This window comes from Equus caballus, chromosome 18 (assembly GCF_041296265.1).
Source record: "Equus caballus isolate H_3958 breed thoroughbred chromosome 18, TB-T2T, whole genome shotgun sequence".
Classification (NCBI taxonomy): Eukaryota; Metazoa; Chordata; class Mammalia; order Perissodactyla; family Equidae; genus Equus; species Equus caballus.
In genome coordinates, this window is record NC_091701.1 from 79,103,439 (window position 1) to 79,131,329 (window position 27,891).

Here is a 27,891-nt window from a genome sequence, read left to right on the forward strand (position 1 = left end):
TTCCCATGTCCTTTGGAGGGAGATGCATTTTCTAATTAATACTTTCAGGATCTTGTGAGAGACAGCAAAGGTGAATGTACACACACACATACACATTAATACATCTGTGGGTGCCATTATCATGTGGTTCATTTAGCTGGTTTTATAGATGTTTTAGAAAGAGAATGTGTATATGAGCCAAGATAATGCTCTCTGCTCCTATCAACGCAAAAGCAAAACTTACCGGCCACCAGTTGTTATTGGTTCACTTGTCTGTCTTGAGCCGCTTGAGGGCATGCTTCATTTGTCTCCATCTTCCCAGCCCACATAATGGCCCATGACTGGCTGCGATGCCCATTAATCACCTGTGGATGAGTGTATGGCTTGCAAAGGAAGTGCATTCCAGGGAGAGCACTAGTACTCCAAAACGGATTTCTCTGGTGCTGTGACACTGAGATGAGAGAGTTTGCCAGGAGTGCTGGCCAGCCAGGACTGGAGCATCTCTGAGGTGCCAAACTCCACAGTCCCAGAGATTAAACAGCTCTGTGCTTCCTACCACCATCCTTTCTGGAGTCAGAGAAGTAGGCACAGAATTATCCACATCACTCTGTAGATCCTGGCACAGCAAGTAGAGTGAACTATGGCAGCCAGGTCAACAGGTGACAGATGATCAAATTAGGGCAAATGGGTTCCACTTCTTGTCCATAAAGCAGAAGAATGCTTTTGCATGTACACTATCTGATACTTCATCCTGCCTCAGCTTCCACTACTACTCTGGCATAGGAGCTTACTGTGTACCTTACAGAGTACAGAGCTGCATATTGTAAAAGGGAATGTTTGTTACTAATTAATCCATTAACCAGTTTTTACTGAGTGCCTGCTGTGTGCTAGGCGTTGTATTGGTGCTGGGGTACGGAGGTGAATAAGCCAGATGTGGTCTCTGCCCTTAAGAAGTTTAGCCTCTGATGGAAGAGATAGAAAAATACACAATAAATATAAGGAATAATTGCAAATTGTGGCCATTTAAGAAAAATAAACTGGATATTTGAGATAGGGTATAAAAGAAGGATGTACACAATTTACGTAAAGTGGTCAGAAATGACTTTCAGAAGAAGGAGAAAGCCTTGGCAAGAGTGAAGGGGAAGAACATTCCAGAAAGGGGAAAAAGCTCATGTGAAGGACCTGGTGCCTAAAACAAACTGGTAGTTTAGAGGATAAGAAACCAATGCTCATGGGTCTGCAGCAGAGTGGTGAGGGGGAGAGTGTGCCTTAGCTGGCAGAAGTCCTCCAAGGATTTTTGGGTCTACTGTCAAGGACAGAAGATCACGTGGAGAATGTGGCATGCTTGCAGAGTGGTCAGGGGCCTTGATGTTATTATCCAGAGCAAGAGGTCTGAGCTCGAGTGTGGTCCTTCTGCTAATGCTGAAAATCTCGTCTCAGCTGCTGTGTCCCACCCTACTGAGTGAGCAGAATGGAAAGTTGGAATTCATCTAAAATGTGGGAGAAAAACAAGTGCAGGTGGAACTGTGGAGCTTATGGTTCTGGCCCAAGCGTTGGGCCCCAAGGAGAAAACCACAGGTAGGAGTGGCCATCCACATTCAGTCAGTGTTTGGAACTGGGGGCTAAAGAGAACCCTGATATTGAGGTCTAAAATGTTAATGCACTTTCTGCTCCTCGATCTTTCAGGCTATAAGACATCTGGGAAGTGTCCTTTATGGATGTCATTAAGATGCTGTCAGATTCCATTTGAGACCACAGGGCATGCAGTGCATGCGTGCGTGTATGTGCGCATGTGCGTGTGTGCGTTCGCGTGATCCACATGCAGGTGGAGGAGAAGCTGATGGTGGCAGAGGGACTGGCTTACTCAGGGGTTCTTAACCAGGGGTCTGACATAATCTTGGGCAGGAAAAAAATTACATCTTTACTTTCACTGACCTCTCTAACTGAAGTTTAGCATTTCAACAACACATTTAGGCAACAAACCACAGAAATCTTTGCAATACTTGTGACTTTGTCATCATTTGAAATCACAGAATTTTCAAGTCACATTATAGTTGCTGAGGCGTGGCAAAACATCACCTATGCCTATCACAACTTCAGATTTACAGTGGTTATCCCACCACCACTCCATCTTGTTATTTAATGTGTTAATAAAGCGCATTTACTACTATATCATGTTTTAAAAAATATTTGAAAACTGCATACAATGCTTCTGGTTTTCTTTGTGTTCTTATGTATTTTATTTTTTGCATTTCAAAATGTAATTGTGAGAAGTAGTTTTTAGGCTTCCAGACCACCAAAAGAATAAGAACTGCCAGACTTATCAGACAGTCTTGTCAACTGGATGTAATAAGAATGTTGGGGACAAAACATCCACATGTTCACTTTCCTGTGAGGCCATTTTGCCTTCTGACTGAGCAGAAAAAGAGAGGAGACAGTAAGTACTCGTCAACCCCATGTTCGTGCAGAAACATACGTATTTTTATCCAGCTTGTAGATCAATTCAGACACTCAGTTTCTGAGAAATGAAAAGAGAGTGGTGGATCTCGAGAGACTAGAGAAAGATCTGAGAGAGAGTGCCCCCAATCTGGGGTACAACGGGTGCATTTCCACAAACCCTTCCTAAGCAGAGATCTGGAAAAAGAACAGACAATTTTCTCAAAGCTCTGTCCTCCAGGGCTGCAGAAAGTCCGTGCTGTCAACCTGAGCCTTCCTCATTGCCTTGGGCTGTCGCCCCAGAGTCCTCAGGGATGACGTCTGTAGGCACGATGAAGGTCACTAGCCAGTCTGCCACCTCCGCTGCTTGCCTGATGGGTGCTGCTTGTAGAAAGTCTAATGTCTTGGCAGAGACATAGTACCAACAGCAAGCCCTGAGAAGTCCGCTTGGTCTCCCAAAGTCTGAGTGGCACCCAGAGGTAAGAAATGCCTTCACGTGCCTCTCTGAAATTAAAATGCTTCTATTTCTGCATCTTGAAGGGAGGGGGAAGAAAGGGAAAAAGAGAACTTTGTTCATTTTTTCAGAGAGTTTTGAAGTCGAATTTAAAGCCTAGGAGGTCATTCACTTCTCCCCTCCCCGCCCCGTCCCCATACAGCCTGAACGGTGGTTTCTGAAAGGCTTCTCCTGCTGACTCACACAGCCTAGGAAAGCTCCTTCCGAAACGACAGTTTAATGGCAGAGGGCAGGGAGTCAGAAGTCATCAGCTTTCCCAAGATCCCAAGTCTCAGAGCTGGAAGAAGTATCTTTCGGTCCTTTTCTGCTACTTAGTAGGTCTTCTCATCTATAAAATGGACCAACAGTAATGGCTCCTCCATAGAGTTTTTATGAGATAGTGCGTGTGCATTGAAACAAGCATGGTCAATGTTCGTCAATCTCTAACTGCTGTAACTGGTGTTTTCCTAGACAAGTATGATTGTCTCGAAGAAGTTTCCTCCTTTTTATTAATGCTAAGGCATTCATTTGTGCCCCAGGTGTATTTCCTATCATCTCCTCTTTTCTCCCCTACAGATGGTCCTCTCTCTCTTATCTCTTCAGTCTTTCTCTCTGCGATGTCTCCCTTCCCTGAGCATGAAAACCTGCTTACCTCTCTGTCTCTCCCACCTTAAACAAACCCTCCCCTGCCCTCACATCCTGCTCTGGCTCCTGCTGCCTCCTGTCCCCACCTTTGGGACCTGTCTTCCTGCAGAGAGCCAAGGGTGGCCCGGGTTCCGGGCTGGTGGGAGCTTCCTGGTAGAGACTCTGTACCTGCAGGTGGGGCCTGTGGTTTTCCAGCAATGCCCATGGCTGCTGGGTCAGCCTGCCTGACCCCGTGGGGCTGGTGGGGGGCGGCGTCTTCATCACATTCTCTGGTACTGCTCTGTTGGTGATATTTGAATCTCCGTCAGCCTGATTCTTGTCTTTTTTAGTCTCTTATTTGATTTAGAGCTGAATGAGCAAGTAGAAGGGAGTTATTTGTTAGTCTCAAACCCCAGCCATGGAAAATGCCATGATTTAAGGGACAGGAGGGGAAGAGCAGCCCGCGATCTGATCTGCTTCATGGCTTCATCATAATCCTGGGCAGGGAGCCATTCCTCCCCTCCCCTTGCCCTTCCCAGTTCCTGCTGAACCGCTCGGAGGTCTCAGAAACCCCCTTCAGCACCCTGATCCCGGCAGATTCCCATCAGTTGGAGTTGACGTGAGAGATTAAACCTATTTGAAAGCCTGGATCTGACAGGCTGATGTCTCCTAAGTCTAACAGCAGCCCAGCCTGTGCGCTGAGCCACGTTGTGAGGGGTCCTTATTGTCAGTTCAAAGAACAAACTTCTTACCACGGCACGGCCGGCTGGCTGCCTGTCACCCCCTCAGTGTTCCTTCTGTTCCAGCCACACGGAGGTTCTCCTGGTTCCCTAAGCAAGCTGCATGCTCTTAGGCTTTTGCAAATAGTGTCTGCTTTGCTTGGAAGGAAAGTCCAATTCTTCCTCACTGCTGGTCTGGCCAAATCAGCTTTTCCTGCAAACCACAGCATCCCGCCTCGAGAAGCCTCTCTGGGTAAGTTAGGGGCTCTGCCTCAGTGTTTCTCCCAGACTTGAGTTCCCTGGGGACAAGGGGACTGCCTTGGGATCCTCAGCGGGTAGATCAAGGCCTCCTCCATTGTGGGCACTGAACATAGCTTTGTTGGGTGAATGAGTGAATTTTCGAGGTCACCACAGACTTTCCTATCCTTGCTTGTTCTGCTTCGAAGTCCCCTAAACAATTCCAATTTTTCTAGAAGATTCCTATAACAATTTGGAGTAGCAAAGGTGGGCAAATTTCATACAATGAACACCTAAGTAGCTTATATTCCTGATGTGGATGAGATTTTCCCTCGGTTTCCAGCGTCGGTCCTGGCCCCCCGATGAAGAGAAAGCCCAGTTAGGTTTTAGTCTCTCCAGGTCTGAGCAGCCTATAACGCAACAGAAGCTAGATGCTGTGAGAACAAGTTTAGCCTGGAGTTTTCCTCGAGACCATGTATGAAAGACACCACGCGCACTGAGGTATTAGTGGATGTTTCTGGACGGATTCTTAGACTAGTGCTAGATTCGTCTGGACCTTGCCTCGGGCCTTGCCTCTTTGCTCTTGCTCCTTAAAGTCAGTATTGGGCTTTTGGTAACATCTCAGTTACGGCTTTTTTTTCCTCCTCAAGTTCCTTGTTTCCCCCTCCAATAATTCTAGGAGAAAACACAAAATCGTCAATTTTATCATCTGTATACACGGGAGGTTAGTAAAGTCTTTTAGTGTGTGTGTGTGTGTGTGTGTGTCTTAAGATGGAAGTACAGTGACTTAGAAAGAAAATACTGCTTTTTTGTAAAACTTAAAGGAAAAACTAAGGCTTAAAAACTCAACATGCTTTAGCTTTTTATTATATCTGGCACATAGCAATGCTTACTAAATTCTAGCTACAATTCTTATTCTAACTGCTAATATTATTATCAGTAGTAATAGGATCCAGTGCTCGGAAGCTAGTGTGGGAGCCTCCTCTGCTGCCCCAGAGTCTCCATAGGAAGTGGAGATCGTGTCTATGAGCTGGAGCTCACCCAAGCTACTTTTGGGACAAACAGGATCATGTGTTCGGGACAGAGGTCAGCAGCTGTTCCCCCTCTGTGGCATTCCGGAGTTGTGGACAGATGTATTCAGACTGACCTTCCTTATTCAATGAGTGTGGGAACCGGTGGGGAAGGTTAGCGGGAGGGAGATACAGCAGGAGGGCGGGTGAGAAGCTTCCCAAGGGGGCCCAGTGACATGCGAGACTGTTGAAAGCAATGCTGAAGTTAACAGTTCTGTTTCCTGGAGGTTCTATGCTAGGAAACATGTTAGGGGATGAAGGCCCTTGCGATTTTTCCAAAGGAGGAAAACCAGGCCTGACGGTTTTCCCAAGGCCAGGACGAGATTGTACTTCCTGAAGAGGTCAGAGGGCGCCTCCTTACCATTCCGCTGATTGCACAGCAGGGAACAGAAGAGGGTCAAGGCAGGTTCAATGCAAGATGTGGAGTGAAATACGTTCCTCACCTTGCCCTCGCAACCCCAGTCATATTTAATTAACATTCCTGTTTCTAGGAAATCTCCACATGTCCCAGTGGCTTCAAAAAATTAAAAATTCAGCCTCACACAGGGCCCTTGGTACTTTTGTGCAATTCCAGCAATACAACGGGCAGCTGGTCTTCTATGAGACCAAAAGAACGTGGCTCTGTGAGATGGTCAGATTTTCCGAACAACAGGATTTGAGAATAGCACAGTAGACTTTCCTGATTTCTTTGGGTCCTGAGACTTGTAAGTTTCCACTGTCATAATGGTTTAGTCAGAGTCTGATTGGTAACAGTCTTTCTCACCTTTAATGATGTTGGTTGGTGTTTTCTGTATCTGCCACGCCCCTTCTGCTTTTTTTCCAGATTACCAGGAGAATGAACCCGTCGTCAAGAACTGTCCTAAAGCTCAGATCGGCATTGCCTGGGCTCATGATGTGTCCTTGCTGACAGTACACAAATTCTTGGTCTCATCAGGGGAAGTCCTGTAGGATGATGTCAAAACAACAGAAATCTTGCTTCTTCTTCTTGCCTGGGTCTGCATGAGTGCAGGCTCAGCAGGGAAGCAACGAGAACCACATACTCCTTACTGAAGGAATGTTTTGCAAGTGACATTTGGAATTCTCGCTGAATCCTTATGAAGTTGGTGCTGAAGGTCACATGCACCTATCAAGGAGATACATTCCTCTTTAAAAACTTTGCTCCTAACCACTGCATTGTCAATCACATAGTCAAGCTGTTGGCTGATGGGGATGGGGTCTACTTTTCCCGTGATGCTCGAATCTAGAGATCACTTTTTTGAGTCAGACCACATTGAGTTCAAATCCCTGCTTTGCTACTTGCTGTGTGATTGTGGGTAAATCACTTAACCTCTCTAAGCTTCTGTTTCCTTACCTATAAAATGGAGATACTGATGGTACCAACCTCCTAGAGTTGCTGTGGCGATTCAATGAGATGATGCATGCATAATGCTTCGCACAATACTGGGGGGCAGGGAGCCTCCAGCGAATGTTAGCAACTGCTTTTCCAACTTGGAGCCATAGGTCTGCCTCTACAGGTGGTTAAATGGTTTTTGGGTAGTTGTTTTAAGCTACTTTTCATCATATTTTTCATGCAATCCTTCATAAATCCTCCTAGATTGTTCCTGCAAATAGATCTTTGTGTCATACTTGTTTACTCTGGGATTAGTCAATCAATATGGCAGTTATTTTGTGCTTTAATTTCTTTTAGGCATAGTGCAATGTTCGTCAGGCTTCAGTCCTGCTGGCTTGTGATATGCATGACTGTCTTAATTCATCTTTGCCTTTTTTTTTTTTGAGGAAGATTAGCCCTGAGCTAACATCTGCCACCAATCCTCTTTTTGCTGAGGCAGACTAGCCCTGAGCTAACATCCGTGCTCATCTTCCTCTACTTTCTGCGTGGGACACCTACCACAGCATGGCTTGCCAAGTGGTGTCATGTCTGCACCTGGGATCCGAACAAGTGAACCCTGGACTGCCGAAGCGGAACGTGGGGACTTAACCGCTGCGCCTCCCGGGCCGGCCCCCATCTTTGTCTTTGTCTATTTTTCGAATAAGTGTCTCATACCAACAGCTGGGTAATACCACACTACTCAAAGAGAGAATCTCAGCGTCATTATTTTCCCACAATCACCATGTGAGCATTTGAACCTCTGTAAGGCAGAGCTTTGGGGAAAATTAGAAACTCAAATGAAAGGCAAGTTTCTAGCTGGAATTTAGATCAAAGAAGATATTATCCTGGTAGGCTTGCTCTCTATGAGTTAGAGAGAGACACAGGGCCATCGTCGACTGGCTTGACAACTGCAAATCTTGAAGACTCTACAGTGATCCTTTGTAGTTTATACTGGTATGTGTTATTATTAAAGCTTGCGCATCAAGGAAGAATATTCTGCTAATTCTCAAACAGGGTTCTGGCGGTACTGATGCTGTGAAGTAAAATCAGTCCATGTAAATACATGGGACGTATATTCAATGATCCATTTTGGTTGATCCACCAAACATTTATTCACCCCCTTATAATAAGCATGAAATAGAGATTCATTAAAGCTTGTTTTTATCTTAAGGGTGGAGAGATTCACACATCATGTGAGATACGAACAACTTATTGAGTGAGGTATTTTCATCTCCATTTTACACATGAGGAATCGTGGCTGTGACTTCCTAGGATCGTATGGCTACGAAATGGCCCAACTGGAATTTGACTCTAAGTCCAGGGGGTTCAAGTCCTATGCTTTTAGCCACTGGAATTCCCAGATGTGTGGTTTCTTCCCCATACCAACCAATCCTCTGACGCCAGCTCAACGTCCTTCCGTTCAATTCAGTTCTGACGCTATTTACCTGGAGCTGGTGTCAGATCCCACAAGTTAAGGGCTCAGTCCAACAAAACCACTCTCATTTCAGATGTCAATTGCAAATCCCAGGTTGTCACTTGTACTTCTGACTAACTGGCTATAAATTGGGTTCCCTCAACCCTCTCCTCAGGTTCAATAATTTGCTAGAGTGGCCCACAGAACTCAGCAAAACACTTACTTATGTTTACCGGTTTATTATATAATAAAAGATATGATAAATGATACAAATGAACAGTCTGAGGAAGAGAAACCCAGGGCGAGGTCTGGATTCCAAGTGAGGGAGCTTCTGTCCCCGTGGAGTTGGGGTGGACCACCCTCCCAGCTCAAGGTGTGCTCGCCAACCCAGAAGTTCCCTGAACCCTGCAGGTCAGGGATTTTTATGGAGGCTTCATCACGCAGGCATGATCAATTACTACCTCAATCTCCAGCCCTTCTCCCCTCCCCAAAGGATAGGAGGTGGGGCTGGAAGTTCCAGGCTTCTAATCATGGCTTGGTTTTTCTGGTGCCCAGTCCCTATCCTGAAGCTATCCAGGATCCCACCAAGAGTTGCCTCCTTACAGCAGAAGATGCTCCTATCACCCAGGAAATTCCAAGGGATTTAGGATTTCTGCGTCGGGAACTGGGGTCAAAGAGCAAGTAGTAAAACAAAAGATGCTCCTAGCACCTTTCTTGATTAGAAAATTACAAGGATTTTAGGAGCTCTTGCCAGGAACCAAGGACAAAGACCAAAGTATATGTTTCCTATTATATCATATTGTTACACTGTCTGAGATTCTTTTGTTTTCTTTCAGGATCTTACCCCCAGTGTTAGTTCCCATTATGTTTCAAACAGGCTGTAGAATTTGGTCACTTGTATTTTTCTCTGGCAAACCAAGTAGTCGGGACTTAGTCTACTTGTTGACTGTCAAGGTCATTCCTTCCATCATGATGCATTTGTCCTTGAATTTCAAGAGCGTATGTGGATTTAAGGAATCTGAAATTTCTCTAGAAAAATACAGGCACATTTTTATGAAACACAGTGTGGGTATGTCTCCCCAGGGCCGTCTGGGCCACTATCTGCTTTTCCTCTCCACGCTTCCGTGCATAGGCTCAACTAAGACGTCGAGGTAGATGCCTTCCAATGGAAAGGTAATGCATGTCCTCTTCCTTTTGTCCTGAAGAATCTACAATACTGGGGACGGTTGACAGGAGGGAGGCAGGATAGTGCTGTCATCAAGGCACGGCAGTTCAAATTAGAAAGATCCAGTTTCTAATCCTGGCTCCTCTGCTTCCTGAGTCTTCTTAACTCTCTCTCAGAGTCAGTCTTCTCATCTTTAAAATGAGATGATAATAGCATCTTCCTTACAGGCTGTGTGAGCATTAAATGAGATCAGGCATGTGGAGTGCTTGTCCATCGATGCTGATGCTGATCTATCCCTAGGGGAAGTGCCTAGGCTCTCAGTGCTCCTGCACCAATAGAGTGTCCCTTAGTTCACCTCTGTCCTTTCTACTTCTTAGTGTATGTAGATGCTATGGAATTTCAAGAGCAACTGTGAAAGGACTCTAATGAACTGAGTTGCTCCTTCAGTATGATGCATGTTAAAAAAAGGAGGGCAAATGGTAAAATTTGTGTTTCTTTTTATTCTAAAGAATGAAACCCAAATAGGATTGGTCAAGTGATAAAATCAAGGACATGTAATTATTGTTCGTGACTTTGTATAAGTCAACTAACCTCTCTGGGCTTCAGCTTCCTCCTCCACAAAATGAAGGAATTAGGCCAGATAATTGCACGTTTCTTTCCAGCTAAATTTGATTCTATTAAGCACTGCTATATGCATAACATGAACTAGATGCTGTGCAGTCATCCTTAATGTGCTTAAAGATAGTTATGAACTTGCTCCTTAGCCTTTGTTATCCATCCTAAAAAAGTTTGGGGAGTCTTTGTTTCTACTGTACATATTCTTAATCTCTGTGATGAGTTTCAGAGCCTCTCATAGATCTGGGTGGTCCGGTGGCTCCAGAATAGGGGTAACCTTTTAGAGAAGGGTACCCTACCTTCTGTAAATTGTCCTTGGAAAGATGTCAGGCTCTGGGTAAGATATAGTTTCCGCTGAGTGGCTAGAGCGCCAGAGGCAGGAATATGGGATCAGATTCTAGAAGTGAATCTGCTCCAGGACTGGGGACATGGCTTCATCACTGACCTTTAGTTCAGAAGTGTAAGTGAATCATTTCCAAAGACAAATTGCTCCAAAGGGCAGAAAGATGTGCCAGTGTGGGAGGGTCACAAAGACGGTGTTTGTGAGGAAATTGAAATGTGGACAAGGAGGTCTATCAGGGGCGGAAACACTTCTGATCTGTCCTTTGTCAGATCAGAATAGAGGGATGTGAAGCCTCCCTCCACTTAGAGCCAGGTCGTCAAAGATGTTCACTCTAGCATTTTAAAATAGCAAAAAGTTGGTAGCAACACCAGGGGATTGTTAATCAATTATTGATATGATTATAGGATGGAATATTATGCATTGATTACAAGTGATATTTATAGAGAAAACCTAAATGTCATGGGCAAATGCTCAAGGTATAACAGATAACAATATGCATATGTTGAAAATTATACATAAAACATTATATTAAATACGTAAAAATCTTAATAGAAAAACATATGGAAGGCAATGGACCAGAATATTAATGGTGTTTATATCAGGGTGATAAGCTTACGGGTGAGTTTTGTTTTAATGTTTATTTTTAATATTTAAAAAGACAAAATGTATCCTTCTCTAAATTTTCTATAGGAAATATGTCCTACTTTATAGTCGGAATAAAAAACAATACAAAGTATCTCTTAATAAAACAAATACGCAATACCCCAAATTAGGGTAGTGACATAAAGCTTAGATTATCAGGAAAGGAGAAAAAAATTACTGGAATGGTTTTGAGAAAGCCACCGAGTACAAGATCCTGACCCAGGCTCCAGAGGATGAGGGCGGAGTCGGGCACACGGGTGGAATGACCCCAAGTGCAGAGACCCGGCCAGTGGGAGAGGGCTGCGGGGCCCGGTTGCCCGCCTTGGGGAACCTGCTCTGGGGCCTTCTTCCTGCCTCTTACTTAGCCTGGAATAATCGTTGTCCCCCTGAAGGACAGAGAGAGCATGAGATACCAAGGGTCTTTTGCTTACGTTACTATCCCATGAAAGACACACGATGTTTTCAACTCTCCCTTTGCTTAGGGACCCCCCTCCTGGTGCTCCGTGGACATGGGTGTGTTCCTCAAAGTTCCTAGAAGTGAGTTGGGGGAGGTTGGCAGTGTGTGCTAAATGCTCCATAGGGCTGCGTGTCCAACACAAAAGTTCAAATCCCAATCTTTAGGACTCCTTTCAGCACCCATAGGGATGTTTCCCAAATCCTCAACATTGTTCTCACTGTTGTCTCTTTGACACAGTCTATCCCATCCTATGAAAATCTCTCCTCTGTGCTTGGCTTTATCCCTTCTTTAGAACACCTTGTTTGTCTACCCTTAAATTCCTGCTGGGGTTCAAGCGCCGGTCTTTCACAGCGCTGATACCCATCCCTGGAGAATAATTCTCGTGAGCCCATCGTAGAGCGACCACAGGCTTTCTCAGTGACAAGAAAAGGCTTGCCTTTAAAAGAAGAGGAAAAGTCTAAAGTCATCAAAACAATGTAATATCCTGTGTGAAATGTTGCAGTCACGATGCCTTGTGGTTTGGGTCCCTTGATCATGTGCCCGGAGGGAAGTAAGTTGGCGGTGACGGAGACACTCGGGCTGGGCAGGTGCGTCTTCAGCTCCCCTCACACTCGGGCTCCTCGAGGAGGAGGGGCTGCAGCCCTGGCCCACCGTTAGCACAATGATCCTCAGGCTGCTCCTGGCTCTCAACTTCTTCCCCTCGATTCAAGTAACAGGTAAACGATTTGGATTTCTTTCCTTCTTTAAGTTTGTCTTTAGAGGTCTTTGAATGGCTTGATTCATTTTAAATTTCAAGCAACTTGTAAAATTTGGCCATTTGAAATGTAGTTTTGCTCTCACATGTGACATGTTACTTAGAAACTCACCGATTCTCAGACTACAGTATATATCGTATTTTAACGAACATCGTTTGGAATTAAATAGGATTTATTTAACTATTAATTCACAGTGCCCCAGGAATTTCTAGCTTATGTGTATAGATATTTGTTTGCTGAAGAAAACTGCTATAAGTAGGTTGGCTCTGAAAGCTCTGGATTTAGATTGCCTAGGTTCATATCACAGATCCAGTTCTTACTAGCTGAGCTTAGGCTGGTATTCAAACTCTCTAAGCCTCAGTTTCCTTATCTGTAAAATGGAGATGATAATAACCTCATCTCAAGGGCATTGTGAGGATAAAATGAAAGAATCCATGTGAAATCCTTAGTGTAGTCAGTGCTTGGCCAGCAAGATAAACGTTGGTTGTAACTATTGTGTCTACCCGAATTGAATGAGTGCCAAAATGAATTCTGGAGTCGTCACAGAAGCTGATATGATATAAATGTTTTCTTTTACAGTTGTCTAAAATCTGTTTTCTTAGATTAAAATCCCTTAAGTTCCCAGTGATGATGATAAGGAGGATGATACGCCTGACAATGTTACAGAACCCCATTTCAGATGAAGAGACCACGGGGCAGGAATGTTAATTTGCTCAAGGATATACAGGTTCTAGTTGAGGAGGCAGGGCCTGGACCACCTTCGCCAGCCTCTCCAGCCTGTGCTCTTGACCATCATGCTATTCCTCCTAACATGATATGGTTGGTCATTTCCTAGCTCCAGATGTGTCCAAGCTGAAGGCATCTTTGGGAAGTCACAATTCTGAACAGAAAGAGCTTTGCTGGCCTGGAGTTTTGTTTAACTTGTTCTCGGAGTTAGAAAAGGGTCCCACTTGGCTCAAAAATTGGACTCATTGCGGTTACTGGACATGTTTCAATGAGGATAGTTATTTTTCCCTTGAAGAGACACTGAAAAGCCAGCGTCTTCAGTTTTCTTTCTCATTTATGTTGGTGACGTGGAAGCCACATTACTTGTTGTTGTTCTTAAACATCAAGTGCATGTGCTCCAAGGGGGATAGTTTCCCAACCTGCACAGTACAGTAGTTACACATGTGCCCACCTATTTCATCGTCTGATGTGCCAGGGAGCACATTACAAACTGTGTGTGTTTGTAAAAGGCGCTGATATCGTGAAAGAGGAGCTGGCAATGAGATAGGTTATGCCCCAGTATCGGGCGCCAGGCGTTTAGAGCTACCAAATAGATTTTAAAAGAAGCTTTTAAAATTTATTTTAACAGAGGTCTTTAAACTTTATTTTTAAGAGATCTTTAAAATGTATTGTTAAAGAATACTTGAAATTTCTTAATTCATTGGACAGTAAAGGATAGGCAGAAAGGAAAGTGAAGGCTTGCTCTGACAGAAAACTATGTAAAATTGGTAATTGTGCACAAGACACTTTTCTGATGTGCTTGTGGTCCACCATCGCCGGCAATTCATTCATTCTCTTTTGAAGATACTTTTTGTAAGACTCAAAGCTTTATATTTTTTCTTTAGCACATTTGTTAAAAGGAGAAGAGCCAAAGAAGCCGTTGGGGGGTTCCCGCATGCGGCAGCCTTGTCTTCTGCTTTGAGATACATTTACTTTTCAATGCCAGATCACCCTTGGCATAACTTGTAAGATTTGATGCTGAGAGGCCATCTAATGGAGCAGGAGACGGATTGGGGTGGAGGGGGCACTTCTGAAATGCCTCTTTCAGCAAGAAAACTTAAGAGAAAGAAAATAATTGCAACATACAAAAAGGTCTGATCCATTCTAATCAACAGGGCCAAACTTTCCATGTGCTTTTTGTTTCTCTTTCTGCATTCACCCTCCATGGAGAAATTATAGATCAGAGGATTCTCTGGTCAAAGTGTAATTGTCCTCCCTAGGCGTGTGAGAGACCACTGTATGTCTGTGCTGAGATGTGTGTGTGTGTGTGTGTGTATAAATGAAGGACAGTTCTTTTTTCCCTTAATTCAACAATTCTAACTCATTGGTTCGCAGCATAGCTTAAAATACTTATTCTATGAAGGTTAAGCCTGACTTGATTCTTCATGGTCTGAATGACACCGTAGGAAGATCTTTATGGCTAAATTAAAGAGGTATGATTTGGAAGAGTGAGGAAACATTAACTTGGACAATTCCTTTACCAAAGTTACATGTTCTGCACCAGATTTGGATAATTGTGCCACTGACATCCACAATAGAGGACTCTGCTGGACTTTGGGACATGGGTCCAGCTTAGAACTGCTGGCCCATGGAAGGGATGCGATTTGTGACTCATGATAGAAGGAGTGTGCATGTACTGCATGGCATCGTTCATAGGTTTTCCAGCCAGTATTGGTTATTTTTCAGCAAGCTAATCATCCAGCATGAAGACAAAATTCAGGAGAACACCACTTATTTTCCCACGGGAACCTTTCTTTTCATTTCTCCCCAAACCTTAGCAAATAAACCGTCAAAATGGCCAGTTGAACACGATTGATTTGTCCAGTGCTGCTGCATTTCCCTCAGCACTTCTTTTTCTGAGAGAGGCACAGAAAGCAGGAAAATGATTGGTATTTAATAAAAACTCATCAGCAAAGCAAGGTAATTAAACACTTTACTTTTAGCTGAGCAAATGACCCCTCTGAGGTAGTCATACACAAAGAGAAGTAATTTACGTCTGGTGGGCTTGGGAAAGCACCGGACAAAAATGGACTGGAGAAATGCAACGTAGTCAGCGGTTTGCTGTATCTTTGCAAATCCAGTACATGGCAGCCAGATTTTCTCACCGTTAAAAAATTGACTGGGTGTTTTGTCATTTCAAGTAACTTTGATGGGCATTTCAAAAAGTATAGACATTGCTTAAGAATCTGTTTTACTCTACTACCATACCCTACCATAAGATACTACTTTTTATTTTATTTTTTTGAGGCAACCATGCAGAAAGGACTTTTACGTTAACGACTGTAAAATTAATATCAATGTATCAATACCAGGAAATAGAATGAGTCATTTTCACAGATAGATTAGAAATAGAAATGAATCTGTGGTCATAACGCTGAAGCTCTCACATTCAAACCTTTACTATAGGTGGGGGCACAGGGATCTCACTGCCTCTCCTTTAGACATAGACTGTCCTCCTTTTTAATGTCTTTATTCTATTTTCTTGAGTGGAGAAATGCCATATGACTACCATTCAGCTTTTATCATGTGTAGATATCTTCCTTCAAGTGTTTCCTGCATGCAGTGTGCTGACATTTACAAAATGAAAATTTTTGTGCCACCAACATCCCAGAAGAAAATTCCGTTTGTGGTTTATCTTCTCTAAAACAGTAGCTCTTTACTAACTGGTATAGGTATTGATAAGGATACACAAGTCATTGCAGACATTCTTCTCTAAAAATCAGAGGGCAGGCACACCTTCAAAGCACATTTATTTCACAGCAGGTCATTGAAAAGGATAAAATCTTTCTTTTCTCCTTTTCATCTTGGTGGAATTTTTGTTTGCCTTTTCCTTCAAGATTTTATTATTTATGGAACTTTACAGAGGCTGGAAATTTTCTTCTCAGTGGATAGTTTAGCTGAACTTCAGGAGAAGTGACATCTCGGTGACTTTGTGATTAACTGAAGGGATCTCTGGTTTTTGAGCTGTGTTAAGGACTCTACATTTTTTGATGCTGATTTCTTTGACTCTTTTTGGTCAATGACATGGTATTGTCATCAAAAAAGTGTACATAGAACTTTCAGTCTGAGAGTTGTTGCATGAGTGTTGGTGCCTGAAGCTGGAGGGTAGGTAACCCAGGCCCCACGAGAAGTGGTTGGAAAGTAGGTGTCTAACTTCTTGCCTGTTGCTGTCATCCTGATGATTGTGAACACTGGAAGAGGGGTGCGCCGGGTGGCGTCAAGTGCTACTCAGTTGCTTGTTCGAGGATGTGGAAAAGAGACTTTAAACTTCTTTGGCCTTGGCATCTCAATGCTAATTTCACAGGCATCTTGATTTAGTCTGTGTCACCATGCAAGTTACGTGTGTTTATGTTTTCAGGGCTGGAAGGGCACCTGCACTGTGGTGGAGAATTTCTTACTTAACTTTGAGCTGCAGCTTTATCTCTGCATCACCATTACCGTCATCTTTTTCATTTGTCATCATCTTCATTATCTTGGGGACTCTGGCTGCCAAGGTAACTGGGTCACTGGTTCCTGATGGTGTCATAAGAGTCACCCACTCACAGTTCAGTCTGACCTCTGATCTAATCGTGAGCCCCTTTCTGCAATATCTGAGTCACGCTGTTGCTCACAATCCACCATGTAATGCACTGATTAGGGCTGTGACTTCTACTCATCACCCACTCATTCACGTAAGAATCTGAGTTATTGACATGCCTTACATTTCAACAATGACATAGATTCCCTCGTTAAGAACTTAGGTGGATGTTTGATTTTTTTTACTTGCTGAGAAGGTAGAGGGTTGTGCTTTTTATTGCTTGGGGATACTTGACACTTGATGAAGTGTCAGAACATCACCGTGGCTGTATTTGCAGTTTCATGTGACCTGATGACTTTCTTTGCTATTGAACACTACTAATAATAAGGGCATATAATTGAAGACCAGCTTTAGGAATGTTGAGTCCAGGAGTATTCCATTTCAGATCCACAGACTCTGTCCCATACAAGGTGGAAAAGAATGGGCACCTTTGAAGATAGTGTTTCCTTCCATGGTGAGGCTCTTAGGGGGATTGAAACTAGGTCTTAGCAGGATACTGTTCTCTAAAGCACTGAGTTCCTGTCTCTAAAGTGCCAGCTTCTTCTAATGCTTTGGTAAGACAGGTCTTCATTCATGTGCTCGTTCAGTAGGTATTTATTAATATCTTCTATGTGCTATTCTAGGTTCTCTGACGGAAACAAAAACCTAGTTTGAGCTTCAATGAAGTAAAAGTGAGAATTGTGAAATCTTTCTAGAAATATTTTTTCTTTCGGTTTAGGACCACTGTGAATGATTCTCTATTAACACTAATTTATTTTATGGAGAAAAATTATAAACAGAAGCACCCATACAATTGTTGAATTCAACCACAGACATGTAGAGACAGGAGGGAACTTAGACATCTTTCAACTGAGAGAAAAGGAAGCTGTGTTGATGGTTTCTAGAAGATGCTATAGAAAGATGACATTGCAATGTTTCCTGGCATTTTTGGATGCTTTTAGGCTGGGCCCATCTTACGTATCCAACTTATCTCCTTTCACACCCTAACATAAGATCCTCAACCCCAATATTGCCTCACATAACTGCACTCTGTGTTTACGACCTTTCTGATGCTCTTTCCCTCTTGGAATTCCCTCTTTCTCCCTTCCCACCCATCCAAATCCTATTTGCCTTTCACTCCTTGTTTTTAATGCCAGATCCACCTCCTTGAGGAAGCCTTCCCTGGGTAGTCAGCCTTTACTATGGACTTGTAAGAGGCATTCCAATGGGAGTGTAATTCAATCTAATAAATATTTATTAAATTGTCTGTTATATTTTAATCTCTATTGGAGTCTAAAGAAATATACAAAGAGGAAAAGAAAGAAAAAGACTTAGCACACAAGAACTGCTTGTGTAATTAATCAAATTCTCTCTGCTTTCACAGACTTTATGATCAGTTGAGAAGACTCTATGTGACAGGATATAACAGCTGGAAACAGATAAATCACACTTGGCAGTCCCTTAACCCACCATGCTGTTTGGTGGCTTAATGACTTTGCATATATTATTCTTGTCATCTGGAATGTCCCTTACATCACTCACCTGAAGAAGCCATCTCTGAGCCCCTAAATGGCAAAGTGAGGGACTTCTTTCCTTCTCAGGATTCCCAAAATTGTTACTGCGTGTTGATGCATCTCTTGTTCCCCTAGACTGTGTGCTGCTTGTGGGCAGGATCGTATCTCATTCATCCTCATAACCTCAGCACCACGCACAGCACTGGCAGCATTGTAGGTGCTCAACAAATATTTGTTGAAGAGGAAATGAATGAATTAGTACTAAAATAAGGAAACATAAATACTGCAGCAGAATTACTATAGAATAAAAATCCTTTATGGAGAGTAGGGAATTAAGCTGGACTTTAAAGCTAGATAGGACTTGAATGGATGACGTTATTAATAATAATTGCTAGCTAGTATTTATTTTGCACTTATAATGTGCCAGGTACTGTTCTATCTGGCTTTCCCTGTATTAAATAATTTATTCTTCCCCTAAATCCTTTGAGGTAGTTGCTCCGATTATCTTACTTATAAGATGGGGACACTGAAGCGTGGAGCAGGTAGACCAGCTTGCCTGGGGTCACACAGCTAGTGGGTGAGTAAATCCAGACGCTCCTGCTCCAGGGTTCATGTTATTACCAATGCCATGTTGCCTCAGGATGGAGAAGCAATACAAGTAAAGAAATGAAACCAGGAATACGGTTCCACGTTCTCGGAACAGATGGCCAGTCTGAGTGTGTGGAGGCTTAGAGAGGTGCAGTAGAATCAAGTCAAACAAAGGACTGCATACTGGGAACAGAAGTTCACACTTCATTTTCAAGGCGTTGTGAAACAGCTGAAAGTTTTTGGAAGTGGGATGATCTAAATGAATGCAGACTAATGACAAGGAGCTCATGTGATAACACTCGCCACTTTGCCAAGAAGAGGGTAGTAGATTAGGATTTGGGTGGCAAAGGTGGGAATAGAAAGAAGTGACTATTCTGGCAGATGTTTTGAAAGTAGAAATTCCAAGACTTAGTGACTGGTTTGTGAAAGAGAGAGGAGAAATCAAGCATGATGCCAAGGTTTTTGGTTCAGTTGGTATCACCAACTGAAGTCAAGATGTTGCTGTGCAGCTGAGTTTGGGAGAAAATAGTGTGTAGTTTCAGACACACTGAGTTTGAAGTAAAGGCTTGAGATGTCAGGAAAAATGTCCAGTATAAAGCTGAAGATACGGGAACTGGGAAAGAAGAAAATAGTTGGGAATCTTCATCCTTGGAATGAAGCTGGAGTCATGGGGATGGATGGCTGGTAGAAATTGCAGAAAAGCAGAGAGTTGAACTGAATCTGGAAAATAGCTCTAGTTAGGAGTCAGCTGAAGAGGATAATGAGCTAATGAAGGAGACAGAGAATGTGTCTGAAGAGGTAAGAGGCTAACGGAATGTCCCCAAAGCCGAAGGAGGAAAGTTTCAAAAAGAGACAGTGGTTACTAGCATTAAAGGTACAAGGGAAAGAGAAGTGAAGAAGGGCTTTGGAAAGCCACTGGTTTTGGCTAAAAAGAGACCAGCTGGGACTTTTGAGTTTAGGCAGAGTAGAGGGAAGGAAGATAACGCTTCAAAGGGTTAAGAAAAAGTAAAGGGGGACACAAGAGAGACAGTGAAAAGTAGAGGAAATTTCTCAATAAACTGAAGGCAATTAGGAACGTCTGTCACCCAGAATGTCTCCTGTGTTTTATACAAAGCAGGTACGTAATGAATGTTTGCAAACTGAGTGATTTAATTGTGTTTCACATGTGGAAGGAGCCGAGTGCTGGTCTTTGTGTGTGTGTTGTGTGTGTGTGTGTGTGTGGTGTTTCAGGGGTGGAGGGGTGAGAAGGCCATTAGGAAAGAGAAGAGGAGGAAGGAAAGGAAAAAAGAGAATGGAGGCAGTTTTCTTGCGGAGATAGGGAGGGAGATTTAGGACACCGAGGATGGGAGTTTTAGAGAAAGGAAGACAAATCTCTAAGAAGAATGGGGAGGAAGAGATGAGAGTCATGGAGTTTGCAGAGGTATGTTAGGATGAAGCCAGGGTGGATGAGTGATTCCATGCTGGCACACCTGATGGTAAAAACTTTTGTTAAATGTATGTGTGTATATACGTATGTATGTAAATCTCTCCGAACAGGTCATAATGTTAAACCTATATCCACAAGGGCCGCTGGGATAACGCAAGCCTTGACTTTGAAGACTCAGCCAATTATTTGTGCTTTAAATTTGCTGAGTCTTCAAAAACACACACTTTGGCTGGGCTTGGCCTCAGCTCATGGCTGAGATAACAGGGTCACCAGGTTCACACCAACCCTGCCCAACATGGCAGGCAGGGCTCCAGTTTCCAGTTAGGGAAGTTAATCTCAGCATCTCCCTGTGTTTTTCAGAACAAAGGTGTGGCTGCTGGCCCTTGGCTTTGGGGAGGCCATGTCTGTTATTCCTTTTCCCTTTTGTTTTTCAAACTCAAAAGCTAAAGCCACTGATTTCTCAAGGTAAGGAAATGTGATGAGGAGTTTTAGTCTGTCACACCATGACTTAACTTTTCTAGGCCTTTATTTCCTCGTCTGAGATAGGAGAGGGTTGGACTAGAAGACCTCTTGAGTTATTTCTGGCTTGAAAAATGCTACTTAAGTGGAATAAAAACCTTGCGCTTTCATCAGCTCTAACAGGGCAACTCAACACCCCGCCCCTTTGTGGATGCTCTTATGATCTGATAGAGAAAATACGAAGAATTGTAAACCAGCCGTGGCTGAAATCATTTGGAGAGATTGTGAACTGGGATCTTAGACACTGATATGCTTAGAAATGACCGCAGGACTTTCGGGACAGTATTGCCTGTGCTCTCCTCTTTCTTCCTGTGTAATGTTAAGGCTCCATGCAGTAATTATTTTCAAACTTCCAGGCCATGACACTTACCTAGAAGCTTCTGAATGTGCCCCAGTGGCACTGAGCAGACTCTTTGTAGGTGTTTAGGAAGAATGGGTTTAGGAAGAATGAAACACACAAAAAATGTACTATGGTCTTCCTTACAGAGTTGTTCCTAATGAGAGCTCAGAATGATGGTGGCTCAGGAAGAAAATAGGGTTCCCAAATTTGGTTACTGGATTAAAATATATATTTAAAAAACGCATTAATATAGGCGGTTCCTTGATACCTGTGGGATTTCTTCCTGTTACCTGAATTACTGTCATAGTATCTATGTAGAAAGCTATGAAGCCCTGGTTACCTACTGCAGGAAACCTTCCAGGGTAATAAAATTTGATTTTTGAAGTGGTTTGGTGGCTTTTGGTATAGATACCTCTTTCGTATTAGTTAAGATGCTCTGTCACGTTGCCCTCGTAGATTGTCCTTCTAGCATTAGGAGCTGAGATGACGATCGTAGCCCTGTGTGTGGTAGGGACTGGGTCACATCACACCCAGCTTCATGTTGCTCTGGTTTAGGAAGCTTTGGTCCCAGAAGCTCACACACTGCACTGCTGGGCAGGGACAGGCTATGGTGCTGGCAATGGTTTTTAGCAGGTTTAATAATAGCTGTCATCCTAATACAGATGACATCCCAATGTACATATCTATCTCTGACTTTCTTGACCTCCAATCTGACACATTGAACTCGTGGACCTGTCCTCTAGGATGCCTGACCTGTCCCTCAAACCCAAACTGAACCCAACAGCTTTGCCCCAAATTTCCTTTCTTTAATCACCTACTTTTGTCAACGGTATCTCCACTTTCACCCTCACCCAGCCCATGAACTCCATGTCACTTTTGATTCCTGTTCACCGTCACTGAGCATACCCAGGCACCAACACCTTGTCCATCCTTTCCATCCCTGCTGCCGCGTCCACAGCTCAGGCCTAGGAGCTCACATGGATGCTATTGCAACAGCCTCGCAATCGGTCTCCGCATCAGCTCTACCCTCGCTCCAAGCCAGGGCACTCCGCACTGCGGTGCCAACCGTCCTGAGAGGCGCTTACCACCCTATTCTCAACGCAGATGTTAGCAACCTCTCCTGTTGCCTTTCTAGTAAAATCCATGTGACTTTTCTTGGGATTAAAGGCTCTTCATGATTGGTATCAGCCAGCTTCACCTACTTCCCACCTATATAAATGGAATGATCTGCTTGTTCCCAATAAATTCCTACACTGAAGGTCATCTCCTTCACCTTAGCCTGTCTAAATTTGCCCCAGACTTCATGGCCCAGCCCAAGGTCAGTCTGCACAAATGCCTCCAGAATCATCTGGTCTCGAAACAAGGCCTCTTTCATGTGACTGTCAGGGACCCTCTATAGGGCTCATGCACCATATGTGGCTCTGGAATGTAGCTAATTGTGTACCTGCCTTAAGATTTATCCTAGAAGGAAAAGGCTGCATCTTTTACATCTTCCCATCTCCTAAGAACCTGGTAACAAGATCTCAATATTTATTTGCTGAATGAATGAATGATTTTGCCCTGGCAGAAGTCAGAATACCAAAGAACAATTTTCTGACACATTAGAATTTCTTTTCAGAAAATACTCGTTGATCATTTTGATAATTATTCTCTCTTAAGCATTAATGACTTAGGCCCAGGTGCTCAGATGGGACTTTTTGCTACTGAACGATTTGACTTCTGAGTTACTTTCTGAGAGTTGCACACAGCACAATAATTTTTTAAAAGGACAAGGACAAGTGTCCTCTATGCTGTAGTATCTGCCTGTGTGGAAACACAGATCAGGGTTAAAGGTGAAGCTTAGACTAGTGCTGACCACAGCAGCTTGTTTAGTAAGTGTATTAATTAGGCTTCTATTTCTATTGTTACCGGTAATCATTTGTACTTGTTTGAGCCAAGGTCTCTTTAGATTTTGTTTAAAAATCATACTTTCTGTCAATTATAATTAATGCGCTTGATTTAACTGACAGTGGTACACAATCGTGGGCAGGGCTGGTGGCCTGGCCTGACTGTTTCTCTCGACAGAAGTCACTGCTTCTGTCATGGTGGCCTCCTCTACACGACTGTCTTTCCTCCTGGTTTTGGTAACCTCGCCCTCCCCTCCCCTCTTCAGACCTTAGGGTGGTCATGACTGCTGCTGTGACCTCAGGTTCTAGCACCACCCCTCGTGGTTCCACACCTCTGCCAGTAGTCCTTTTATAAATAAAGCTTCCTCCTACTGCCCAGCTTTGAGTGTGCTGTCTGCTTTCTACTGGGATCCTGAGTGACACAACATGTACGTATATACACCATGCTTTTTCAAAGCCTTTTTTTGGGTGAGGCTTTCCTTAAATCTCTATTCCTTCTGAAAATGGGGAGAGTTTCAAGATGATAGTCAACAGAAAACTAGATGAAATGACCACAAAGTTATTTTGAAAATGTAATCTGCATTATTTTTTTTCATTTTAACATGAATTTCAGAGAGTTCCTGGGCTATTCAAGGTGTGATAGATCATTCATAGCTTTGTGTTTATCTCCCTAGAAGCTCAGAGAGGATGGGGTAAGATGCTGTGGTCTGAGGCTGTTTTGCGCTCCTCTCTCTCACATCTGCATGAGGCCGCGCCACCAGCTAGAGTTACTGGAGCCGCAGACAGTCAAGTCTCCCTTTCCTCCCAGAAAGCACAGTTTGTCCTACCGATTCCTGAGCAAACACTGGATTCGCCTGGGGGGACGTCTGCCCCTTATGGAGCCTGGAAAGAAGCGAGGGGTCAGGTGTCCACGTGCTGAAGGGCGTCCTGGGCCTGCACAGGAAGTGTACTCAGAGGAAAGTTACGGTAACTTTACCAGCTCTGTGGTCAGGAGGTGGGTAATCTGTTCCAGGGGAACCAGCGTCACCTCCACAATATGGTCACAAACACCACAGGGCAAGGGGGCCAAGATAGAAACCTTTCATTTTCTTCGGTTCCGGCCCAACACGTTGAATTCTTTTCAGACAATGTAAAAAAGGAAACAGCGTGATTAGGATCTTACAACCTGATTTTTAAACTGCAAAAGAAACTCTGATCGTAATGTGCAAAGATGGGACACAAGAAAGTTCTTAAGAGGTTCTGAAGGGAAATCACGTTGCTAATTAAACACATATTATATCTTTTTTATTGCTTCCTTATCTTCCCAAGGCAGAGTTTAGTCTTGAGAGCTGCCTACTCCACTCTCTGGTTCACCAGCCTCTATGTGCCATTTTTTTTCTCTATGGTGTTCTGATAAAGAAAAGGGAAAGTGAAATATCGTAAATTCAACATCACAAATAAACGTATTTCACAAAGGCCCTGAAGTTAAGGATTTTCCCAATGAGGTTTAGACTGAAAAGTGACTTTATGTATTGGCTAAAGTTCATGTTCAAACTCTTTTGTAAACTTGGGCAAGCTGAAATGGAAGCATTACAATGGTGTAATTATTGCTTGTGGATCTGAAATAATCTATGAGGCATTTCATGTGACCATGTTGCCTGTAGCCCTTATTTGGGGTCTAGCTATGACCTTCAGGAAGCCTCTGAAATAGTAAGCAAAATGCTTTGTGTATGTGCATTAGACACAAAGAAAGTTTGGAAACATGCTTTTTCTAAATATGACTATGAAATCAAGTCAGTCTTGCTGAATGCACAAAGCTGGTTTTCTATTCATTCATGATTTAAAGCATTACTCCTAGAATCATAAATAAATAATATCTCAGCTTTTCCACTATTTGTGTGACCTTGTTTAAAAGTCACATACTTCTTTTATTTTCAGTTGCCTCTTCTGTAAAATATGGGATTGGCTTAGATTCATCTCAAACTTTCCTTCCAGTTGAGCACTTTTTACAGATGGCACTCCAGCAAGATGGTGGAGAAAATAAAACTTATCTTGATCCTGTCCTCTTCCCGCTCCGTTTACTCCCATGCTTTATGTTATTCTCCTCCCTAACTCTCACTTCTAGTACTATCCAACTAACAAGTCCAACTGTAAAGAGCATCTAGAATCAATCACTGAAACTGTGTTGGCATTTTGATGCGACCTGACAGAGGGAAAAGAACAACGGAAGTCATGAGGCATGAGCCAAGTCCCAAAGGTCACTTACTTCTCCTGTAACTTTGAGCAAGTTATTTGACCTCAATTTCCTCATTTATGAAATGGGCATAAAGATGACTGTCCTGCTTATTTACTTCACAGGTTAATATGGAATTCGTATGAGATAAAATAGGAAAAAGTGCTTTGTAACCCTATGAATGTAGGCCACAGTTACTAATTTAAATCAATGTCTTTCCCACATTACAATCTAGGCTTCATCTTCTTTTGAAATCCAAGCATTAACTGAGCTTGTGGGGAGGGTCCTTTTAGCGTCAGGGTTCCTTCTCTGGTGTTTGGAGCCACACCTTAGAGATGGTTATCTGCTCCACCTGTGCAGAGAGTTGAGCTGGTTATTAATATAGTAATTGACCCATTTACAGTAGGTGAAAAGGGAAGGATTTCTTTTTTGTAACCAAGCTCCTCCCCCCATTCTTATGGAAGCACGCAAAAACTTTCAATTTTCCAGAAGTCAACTGTATCACAAGATTCACATATTATCTGTGGGAAATCTTTTAGCTCTCACTGCCTGCTCATGAGCAGTAGATAAGTACCTTCTCACCTCCAATCTTACTCTTCATGTTGCCTGTTGTCAAGGAGGAGTTGTGAGGGAACGAGGTTTGAGGTTACTGCTTCCTGTCTCCACACCTTTAGCTGGTTTAGCTGCTAGGAAAGGCTTTGAAAAGCAAAGCACTAAATTCATCATCAAAACAACTTGTCAATTCAGTTAGAGAAATGTCTGTCAGCCAATCTTTTGATACCAGAAGCAAATACAATTGATGGTCGACAATGTTCCTCTTTTAATCTGGTAGGTTTGAACTTGCCTAACTATTCACTACAGGGAAAACCAAATATTTACAGGGAAAAGGCTAGATCTTCTAAGAACAGATTAGTCTGAGAAGGATGCTTTCCACTCCTAGCATGAACTGGAAAGCAAAATGGAATCAAACAGAAGTTAGTGCAGGGAAGCTAAATAATTCTCTAGTTTCTTCTGAATCTAGATATGGCCTTAAATTTTACAATATGTCCTTAAATTATTTGAAATACTGTGGATTCCCTAAAACTCAGAGGACCAAAATATGTATCAAAGTCAAATATCATTTGACATTCCGTCTATCAGTTGCTTTGACTTATCCGTGTCATTACTCCACTCCCATAGAGTAAGAGGTGTGCATTTCACACATGCTCCATCTTAAAAAAACAGGGGAATCAGAATTTTTGTGTCTACTGAAAGTCATAATGACCACATACATTCAGTATCACTCAGAGCAATTGGTTATCTTTTTCTACCACCAAGAGTGAATGTCCTTCATTTAGTGTCTCTCCAAAGCAGGTGTAGATTTTGAAGTCCTATGAGATGAGATGGTTTATCACTTAGGCTTCTCTGAATGATTGACATGAGCCAAGGTGGGACCAAGTGCTATAAGGATATAAATGTTGAAAAACAAGAGGTTCTATCACCCAATCCTGACTCAGGCTGAACCCTAAGCTAGGAGGCTGTTGCCACACAGCAGCACATGTTAGGCAAAGTACTTCAAGCGTAGCACCTAATTTTAAAATGATCTGTATTGACATTGAAGGGGGACAAAGTAAACATCGACAGATAAGCTGGCTGTCTCTTTTTCATCAAATGACCATGTAACCGATATTTTTCAAGCTCTTTCCCAACAAAATGTTAGTACAAAGAGTCACACAAAGAAAGACTTGCCTTTCCCTTGCTCAGTTGTGGAATATTCCATCAACCAGGAGAGTACTGAATATGTAACAGCCTGCCTAGATATCGGGATCTTGGATTGCTCTGCCCTGAGGAATTTCTCAATTTGTAGTGCTGAGGTAGGATGGGCTCAGGTGCAATCTGATCAGCCGTAACAATGCTGAGGTTTAAAGTTGGAGGCCCCATGATGAACAGAAGGAAAATCTGTCATCCAGTTATCTTGCTTTATTGTGCTTCATGAAGGAAAAACAGTTTCAGGAGAGAAACAGCACTACTTCTCCGTTCTGAGAAAGAGCAAACACTGAACTAAGCTCCAGGGGGTCAACTGTGCTCCCAGGGACCTTTGAGGTAATTCATGTTTTCTTTGCAATGATCCCTTAGGCTGGAAGAATGTCTTCTTCACAGCCAGATGTCCAAACTTCACTGCAGTTTCTGAGCTGTCTCTTCCGGTCATGTAAGGAATGAAGAAGAGATGTAGGCAAAAGGAAAAGTGTTACTTACTGGTGGCTCTTTGTGTCCTGAGGACGGTCATTTTTAACTCCTCCTTGTCCGTCACTTACCGCATCTAAGCTAATGCTGAGTTGTGCCACTTTCAGCCTGTAAATACTTCTTGAGTTTATCCACTTCTTTCTAACTGTTTTTCAGGCCCATATCACCTCTTGCCTAGACCACGACGATTGTATCCTAACTGGTGTCCATGTTTTCACTCTTGTACCCTTCACATCTACCTTGCACAGTTTTGCTAAAGTGATCGCGTAAAATGAAAAGTCGCACATAGCACTTTCTGCTTTAAATTCTTCAGTAGGTCCTCATCACCTGCAGGGGAGGGCCTGAGCTAAGCTATGCTTGCTTTGCCAATCTTGTCTTCTACAACTCAAGGTCCAGCAAAATTGAGGTAGCTGTAATTACCTACATCTGCCATACTCTTTCTCACCTCCTTATTGCCTCTGCCTAGATTGTTCTTTTTCTCTCTTTCCTCACCTTTCCCATAGTACCCTACCTCCAAACCCCAACACACTCTCCTACCTCAGCC

General features: G+C 43.1%; 1 protein-coding gene across 2 annotated transcripts in view; it reads left to right on the forward strand.

Moving 5' to 3' along the window:
* CD28 (CD28 molecule) overlaps window positions 1–27,891 on the forward strand; it is a 159,042-nt gene that overhangs the window by 117,611 nt on the left and 13,540 nt on the right. Inside the window, 1 exon segment of one of the 2 annotated variants that reach the window (NM_001100179.1) lies at window positions 12,228–12,279. The exons of the other annotated variant lie outside the window; for it this stretch is intronic. Within the exon segment in view, the coding sequence (NP_001093649.1) occupies window positions 12,228–12,279 (52 nt within the window). 2 annotated transcript variants of the gene reach the window in all.